The following is an 8,986-nucleotide window of genomic DNA, read 5'->3' on the forward strand; positions in this document are numbered from 1 at the left end:
TCCAAACACAAACTTTTCCTAAAATACAAATTTACCAAAATATCCTTGTGTTGAATGAGTTAATAAGGCGTCTTGTAATTTACCAAAGTGACACGTGTACTAAAATTAAAATGGATCTCCCCTGTTATAAATGGGTTACCGAAATTGAATTTATGTGGAGTAATTTCAAATGGGAATACTATTATTTGGAATGGATAAATGAAAACTAAAATTGAATTTGATGGAATTTCAAATGTCACAGTTTTAAAATTGGGACATCTGCAGAAAATATTTATAAATATATTTTGCTGAGCATTTTTGTTCTTATTTGAAAAAGTGTGTAAAAAACAAAGTTAATTTTTTCATATTGTGCAAAAATATCCCTCAATCAGAAATCTGATATAAATTAGTGTTGTAATACATGTTTTGCCCTTTTACTATTCCGAAAATACCCAAAGGGTATATATGCTACTAATATAATAATATATGGGTGTTATGTGCACATTACCTTATACATATATTTTTGAAACTTTTTTCTCTATATATATCTCTAAACCTTCTTCTTTTTTTTTTTTTTAACTTTGAAAATTTGTGAAATAAGGATTTGAATTTTTTGAGATTTTAATTAACTATTTTCTACTAAAAATTTTTTTCTTCATTTTATTTTATTTTCCATACCAACATTGTTAGAAAAAACTAAAAATAAAAATCCCAAAATCAGTGTACACTGATTTTTAGAGTTTGGAGCATATTTATTTTTTGAGTTTGCAATTTATTTTTGTTTTTTATTTTTTATTTTTATCATTACTTTTCTTTTATACTTTTATTTTTATTTTATATTTTTATATTTACTTGTTCATTGTCAATTTAGTTAACTTAGAATTTAAATTTATTCAAAGAGTATATTTGCACCAAATTAAAACTTTAGAATATTTTTTACACATAAAAAATGTGACATACATTGTAAACATATTTTAAGAGTTGAAAGTATCTTATATAAAATTACAAATTTATCTCAAATATTGTGAAAATTATAATTTAATGACATTTTATCATAGATCGATGGATCAAAGCTTAATTAAGACACACAAAAAGTTATTGCTAGCCGCAATCCATGAGTGATTGATGCATCTAAACCACGATAGAATGATCAATGGTTAACAAACATCGCACATATCACAATCATAACAATACCAATACCTTCCAAGAAAATAAGCCCTATTTAATAAGATCAAACTTATTAAGGCGCCTTTAATACTTCCAAATCATGAGATTGACCCCTCAATAAAGAATGTTGATGAAGGGCAATCGTTTAGTTTACTCAATCAAAGATCAAAACCATCAACTTTAGGACAAAAGTCAGTTACAACACATCAAAAAGTTTAAAAACCCTAAAAAAAAAAAAAAAGAAATTTCACATCCTAAATCAGACATGTTTTACAAAACAAGAAAATACCTCCACTCTCTCTCTCTCTCTTTTTTTTTTTCCCGAAAAGTACCAGGTAAGCATTCTTTGGTGCAGTCTGCGCCGCGCTGGGGTTCGTTATTTTTGGGGAAGCACCTTTCTCTCTCTCTCTCTCTTAAGATTGATATCCACCCTTTCCTATGTACTCAATTGTCCAAAAATGTGTAAAATTGGGCCAAGTCGTAACTATAGTTTTGGCAGACCCTAAATTGCAATTTTGCTACTTTGCTGTTCAACCTAGCGCCATTTGGAAAACTAGTGTTAGAATTGCAATCGCCTCCTTCTCGCTAAAGAATAAAGTGGTTAGAATTATTGTTATACATTTTTGGCAAAAATGCAAAAAACCCCCCTGAACTATCAGGAATCGCCATTTTACCCCCTTAAACTACAAAAATGAACAAGTCAGTATAACAACTATCTAAATCGTTCAAATTAACCCCTAAAAGTCGATTCCGGCAACTTTTTGGGCAACTTCATTGTAGATTTATAAAACTACCCATTGTAATTAAGAAAAAAAAAATACCAAAATAAATAATCAGCGTGAAATACCCTTAATGCCCCTCAACAATTTTTTATTATTTTACCAAAATGCATCTCATCCTCTCTCCATCCACCTCACCCCCTCTCTCTCTCCACTCACTTTCTCTTTCTATATGCATACACGACCGCCACCACCACCATCAGCAACTCATCTTTTCTCTCTAAAATGCCGATTTGTAACTGCCGTCGTCGACCTCCACCTGCAACTCATCTTCTCTAGCCGCATGTATATATATATATATATACATGTATATATACACATCGGTATCATCACCATGCCTCCATTCCCACTTTTTCTCTCTCTATAGCACCACCACCTTTTCTCACAACTCTGCCACTCCAACCACCCACCACCATCACTGCCACCCACTACCCACCATTAGAGACCTTGCATCTCATGAGCCTATCTTTATAATGCTTGTAGAAAGAGAACCCAAATGCATCTCATCCTCTCTCCATCCACCTCACCCCCTCTCTCTCTCCACTCACTTTCTCTCTCTATATACGTACACGATTGCCACCGCCACCATCAGCAACACATTAGGAAATAATAATAAATCCTAAATATCTGGTTGATTTATACCTTTAAATAGTCAAGACCTCTGTTTTAACTCTCACGTCCAAACTCCAAGCTTCAATGGAGGTTTTCAATCACAAACATGCTTTCTCACTCATATTCCTCCTCTTCTTCTCACCTTTCCTTTCACCATTTCCATCCCAAGCATGCCATACAGTAGACCACGAAGCATTACTCCAATTCAAACACTAAATCACCGACGACTCTTTTAAAATGCTTAATTCATGCACACCTTCTTCTAATTGCTGCACAGCCTGGGAAGGCATTGCCTGTGACACCTCCGGCATGGTCATCAACATCTCTCTTCCCGGCCTCGTGGCCGGTGACAATTACCCCATCGACACCTCCATACAACTGAAACATTGCCATTGGAACAACAAACATGTTACCCTTGCATCAAATATCTATTAGAAAATGACATATACATAACACACACACACACAGAGAGAGATAAATATACCAACGGGATTTTCTTTTATTAAATGAAGCACAAATCATACTACATGAGAGAAAAATTCAAGCCGGGGGGTTTTTTCATTCCAAAAAAAAAGAGAAAGAAAGTCTCCTTTTTCGGCTCAAAAATGCTCAGCCTCTGAAAAGTGGTCTACCTCTATACTGTCTTGATTCTATGTACTAGATTGTGCATGAGTAATCAACTTCCATCCAGTTAGCACTCCTCTATTTCATATCATGCTCTGTGTTACGAAAGTTGAATCCAAATATGGAGGCAACTTAAGTATACATAGCAATTATAATGGGCACAGGATCACCAAGGGCTGATGGACTGATGCACCATTTTCTTTATTAGTCTCTCTCGAAATCTAGGCAATTTAATTGCCGAAACAATAATTTTTGCTCCACCTCACTAGGCGTAATAAGAATTTATTCACCTCGTCTGGGTTACGCAAAGAATATAAAGTTGTGTCCTTTGTAATGGAAGAAACAACAATAGGAAAACCTTGTCCCCTACTCCGAATAACCAAACACCATTGGCAAGCTATCTGAATTAGTAGATTATATCTCGACAACAACCAAAATAATAAATTAGAAAGAGTAAATAAACACACACACACACATATATATGTTCCAGTAAATATAACATTAAATTTGATAATTTAAAAAAATAAAATTAATAGTAAACATATATATAGAGATGTGTATTGTCCAGTATACTACATTATATATGATAATATATATATATATATATATATATATATATATATATATAGAAAAAACACACACACATATATATATATTTACATATATACTTATATATGCATATCTTACCTTAAAAACAAACAATTGAGTGTCATTTAACAGCAGAGGGCTACAACTGTAATATTCAAGGGTAATTTCGGAATTAAAAGAAAAGGGCAGTCACGTGCTGATCTTGTGGGCCGGAAAGTGGCCAGAATTGAGTGTCAGGGGTTAATTTGCACGATTTTTGATAGTTGTGGTACTGACTTGTTCATTTTTGTAATCTAAGAGGTAAAATGCCGATTTGTAATAGTTCAGGGGTTTTTTTGCACTTTTGCCTACATTTTTTAGTAAAAGGAGTTTGAACGAGTTAAGAGTGTGAAGTGTTGGTGAACATTTGAGAGTTAAATTGCAACCTTGAGCAGATACACCGTATGGACCAAGGCTCGATCTCAAGTTAGTACAGGTGAAAGGGGCACAAAGAGTAGCTTATCTTTGAATCCAGTGAAGAGCTGCATCAAGTCTCCAACGTTTTTGGGTAAGGGGTTGTAACTGAAAAGGTCATTCAATAATAAAGATTCATGATAACTATTCAATATCACCATTACCTGAAAAGTTATTTATTTGTTATATTTTGTAAATGTATCATAGTTGTAAAAGATGCATTTCTTCCAACATTGCATACTTGTTATCTGTTTCCGTTACTTGATTATTAACCTTTTTTTTTTTTGTTCCTTTTTTATACAACAATATGAATATGAGTCTCAAAATATGAATATGAGATTGAGAATTTTTTATCTAAATGGATTGAGAATCCTCATTTCTCAAAATCTTTCTATAACTGTGATGTTGTGGTCTGAATTTTATTTCGACTTTTGCTATCTTGTGGGCCGTGGATCCTGTTTTAGAACTCTCTTGTAGGCTTTTAGAGTTCTCTGGTAGGCGTTTAGAGTTTGGAGTGTGTTAAAAGATAACATGACACTGAGAGCCGCGCCCCAGGTGGAGAGTGTTAAGAGACAGAGGGGTTTGGGGCTAAAACTTGTCATCTTCAGTTCCTGTTGTCATCTTCTGTTCTTGGTTCTGTCAAATTGTTTGATTGTGTTCTTGGTTTGCGGTACTTGTCCAACAGGAACTGCAAGTTCTTTAATCAGACCAGTCAAGTTTTCTTCAATGCCAAGCACTTCCTATGCACCATCTCAAGAATTTATGTAAAAAAATAGTTAAGGCTTCTTTCTACTATAAAACAACTCTTCGAGACTAAATTACATACTCTGGATGCTTTTCTTTTTATATTTTCTTTCTTGAGCTGTTTTATTTTGTACAAATTTGTTTTTGTTTTAATGTTTTTTATTAATTCACAAAAATTTCAACTATTCACCTTCTTGTATTGTTTAAAAGTCCATAGACAACCAGGTTTTTAGTTGATACTTGAAAAAAAACTTCTGATTTAAGCTGGACAAGGATTCATTAAAAAATCTATAGTTCTCTTGGAGTAGTTCAGGACATATAGTGGCCAAGAGTATCTTAGACATGCTGGTTTCTCTCCCTGTGCTTGGTTGCTAGAATATTTTCTGCTTTAACCTAGATTTTTACCGTAACAATTGGGTTTTTATGATTTTTTAGCATGATTATACGTCAAAGAAAATATCCATACAATATTTTCCGATTGTATTCATTAAAACTCTAAATGAAGTACAATATAGTGAAATTGCATCTCGTGGGAATATTTAAATCCAATTGACTCGTGTTATTTCAACATATTATGCTCCTGGTTTTGATGAGAGAGAAGGAGGTTCCTTTGCTGAAAATTTCCTTCTCTGAAGCGAAATCACAATTGGAGTATGTGTTCCCCTTGATCTAGTCTCATTTTACTACTTCATTTTTTTTTTTTTGACAATTTACATTCTCAGTTCCAACTGGAACCATTCAAGTCAAAATGGTTGCAACCTGAAGCAGCGTTATTTTCGTAACGGGCATTTAAGTCCAATTTTGGTGCAAAATTAGGCATTTTATACCCTTGGGATAGCTTCTTCTCTTTCTCTAGTTGAGCTGAATGTTCCCTGTTGGTGGTTTGGGCAAGGAAGTATAAATCCTTACCCTTTGCTGTAAATCTTCCTTCTGAATGGCTGGTGCTATTTTCTTGTCCTCCCTGAAGTCCAATGCTAATCGATAATTCTCCAGAGTTTGTTTCTACTGGGAATGTTCTGTGTGTATCCTTGGCCATTGACGAAACATAATTTATGTTCTCATTCACATCTTCACACCATTCAAGTTCAGTAAGCTGCAACTTAGTTTCATTGTCAATCTCCTTTGACTCCAAGGGTGCACTACCATTTAAAGATCTTAACCCCATCCCACGGTTGTGTATCTCTCGGTCCCTTTGAGTACCTTCACAGGAGGTCAAACAGCTCTCCATTGAACAATCTGTGGGCGGGGTTGTCTGTGTTTGTTGTGGCCACATAACCGGAAGTTCTTGCAGCCCTGGAAATGCTGAATTCAGGCACTTGGTGGATACTTTGGACACCAATTCAGATAGCTGAACCTTGGCAGTCTCCAGTCCTACCTGACCCAAGTCCTGTCTTCCAAGGGTCTCCTGGGCCTTTTCGAGTACCGCCTGTAGATATTTTGCTTGTGCCTCTATTCGGAGCTGCAAGTGTCGTTGTACCTGTTTCATTTCAGAACAGATTTTTATTGAAGAAGTAGCTGGGAAAATTCATTACCAACTTCAGAAGGAACAAAGACAGGAATAAGATAACGGTGCGTGTTGTAGCAGTCAAAGTACATACAAATTTCACCAATATTAAAGTACTGGAGAAGTTCAATCTCTGAAGGTATTAAATTGGTCATTTGTTCCTAGATATGTAATGAAATGTATCCTTTGAAAAATAAAGGTGCTTGTGACACTTTCTGACTTTTAAAAATGATTCAATACTGTAAATACTATATTTATGTACAGTTCTTGTAACGACCAATCTTTTGGATTTACTTTATGTTTTTTTCAGTTGAATAAAAATATTTATGAAAAAATAAATCTCCGCCAATTTCAAACTCAAAATTATTTACGGAAAAAAATTTCAAACTCAAAAATTCATTGCTGAAGATATATATATATATATATATATATATATATATACTTTTTTCAATGATTAAAAGTTTTTAGTTATACATCTGGGGTAATAAAGATTTTATTATTATTATTTTTTTTTATCATGTTCAGGAATAAGAACTACATTAAGCATATAGAAATACTACATGCATACTGAAAGTACATTGACATCTTGTATGCATAAATACCTGTGAATATTTTGTTAATAGTATTGGAAAGGCCATTTAATAATATTATGCATGGTAAATTTCTAGTTTTTTTCTTATACCTCAAGCTGTTCATGGAGTCTCCTCTGCACTTCAATTTGCATCTGTATTGCTTCGGTTACATATAAGGTTCTGAAAATAAGATCCCATAGTTAGAGGAAAATATAATTTGGAAATCATTTGCAAAGTAAGTAATGGATGAATGAACAGAAAGAATATGAAATGGTCGTGTCTTTACTTATTTGTTTGAGGTTCAATGCTTGAATTGCTTCTATGAATTTCATTTCCCTCAGACATCCTGCTTCCTGCTGTTGCAACCATTTCTAAACCTGATGAGTTATTTTTGTAGTCCACTGCTAGTAATTGGTGTAGTATTTGAGAATTTCTGATTTGGTGAGTTTTGAACTTACCAGTTTTGTTGCTTGCACTAGCTGGTCCGTGGAGATTCTTGCTGAGCCTGTATTTCTGCCAGCCAAAAGGTGGAGTTAGTGTGTGGCTTACAATATGACAATGCCCCCCTCCCGCACCCCCAACCCACCAAGCCATGCAACACAACAAGGGTCTCTGTAGTTCATTGTAGGAGATTTTCTCTTCTAAAGCATGGTGTTTCCGACCTCTTCAGTTGCCTACCAATTACAGCATGACAGACCAAGGTGTGGAACAAGATACTTATTTGCTTATGCAAAATGGCGGAACTGCTAATCATTGCCTTGATTTGGTACTGTAATTGGTGACTCATGCACTGAAGATGCCATACCAGAGAAGACCTGAATTCTGATGAAACATTGGCATGGTGTGGTCTGAGTTGTTTACCTGAAGATGACTCTTTAAGTGGTATAAGGTAAGTCCTGGAATTCCCATTAGTTTCAAAACTGATTTTGGAGTAGCCTCTGCAACAAAAGATGAGATGCTTCAATTAGCTTAAAACTGTTTTTTTTTTTTTTAATTTTTTTTCACTGCTTATTGACCACAAAGTGTTGTATGCACTTACTATCTGCTCCTCCAAGCTGATTGACTGCTTCTATGAACCGTTCATGGAGGTCCGGTGTCCATTTCAGTCTAGGCTTAGCATCTGTTGAAAGGACAAGTCCTGAATCTCCTGGACCATTCACACCTTGCAGGAACAAATGCCTTTCTGGAGGGAAGGACATTCTTGAGGAAGGGTGGATGTCCTTTCCTTGATGATTGTGATGATGATACATCCGTCTTCAAAATGAACGAACAATTTGTATTAGCTTCACAGGATCACGTAAATTTTATACAATCTTATTCATATAAATATATGTGTTTTTACCTGATGAGTTCCACCGTCTATCGATACGATCTGCTGACTCTTGAAAAGTGAAATTTGATTCTTCTGTATTCTTCACAGTACAGCCCTGGCTTCTGGTACTTTGTGTATGAAACCCGTCGCTCACTGCTCTTATCTATCTCCTTTCTTCATTGACAAAATTCTCACATAACTAAAGGTGTGCTCATGGATGTCCTTATAAAGCAAATGTAAGAGGGTGGTGAGTGGGAGGGAGGGGGTCTAGGGTCCAAGCAAGGGATAGAATCTTGGACAGATGCAACACAGCACCCAGCCCACTCCAATCTTGACAGTGACTCAAAAAGAGATCTTGTCCTTCCAGTTTTACGCGCCTGTGGGCCTTGTCCAGCAACTTTAATTTCCATTCTCAGACAACACTGGCCATTTGAATTCTTCTGCACTATAACTTCCTGAAACACTTCACACCTTAAAATAAATACTAGAATAGATTCACAAGTATCTATTTATGTGCATTCGTATTCATTGTCTAGAAAAGTAGGAATCATATTCCCAGATATAGGAGAACAATTTCTAACTTTGATTAGGGGAATCCACTATCTCCATGGCAATTGAAACCTTCAATGCACCCTCTTTTCCTCATGGAAAA

The 8,986-nt window shown here is 35.1% G+C and overlaps 1 protein-coding gene across 4 annotated transcripts; it reads right to left on the minus strand.

The window, feature by feature from the left end:
- Positions 1-5,389: 5,389 nt before the first annotated feature.
- Positions 5,390-8,546, minus strand: LOC132313457 (myb-related protein 2-like). 4 transcript variants are annotated; one of them, XM_059812229.1, is made up of 7 exons: positions 8,365-8,546; positions 8,062-8,276; positions 7,884-7,960; positions 7,481-7,535; positions 7,309-7,375; positions 7,133-7,202; positions 5,390-6,423 (listed from the first exon to the last, which is right to left on the minus strand). In XM_059812229.1, exons 2-7 carry the CDS (start codon positions 8,270-8,272, stop codon positions 5,665-5,667), a joined length of 1,239 nt encoding a protein of 412 aa, XP_059668212.1. In that variant the 5' UTR covers positions 8,273-8,276; positions 8,365-8,546; the 3' UTR covers positions 5,390-5,664. The 4 variants fall into 4 exon arrangements, with proteins under 4 accessions (XP_059668212.1, XP_059668211.1, XP_059668210.1 ...); XM_059812228.1 differs by having other exon boundaries at positions 7,309-7,378; XM_059812227.1 differs by having other exon boundaries at positions 7,309-7,393.
- Between the last annotated feature and the right edge of the window lie 440 nt (positions 8,547-8,986).

Source organism: Cornus florida, unplaced genomic scaffold (assembly GCF_030987335.1).
Source record: "Cornus florida cultivar Cherokee Brave unplaced genomic scaffold, ASM3098733v1 CherokeeBrave_3.0.0_Hap2_Chr06, whole genome shotgun sequence".
Lineage (NCBI taxonomy): Eukaryota > Viridiplantae > Streptophyta > Magnoliopsida > Cornales > Cornaceae > Cornus > Cornus florida.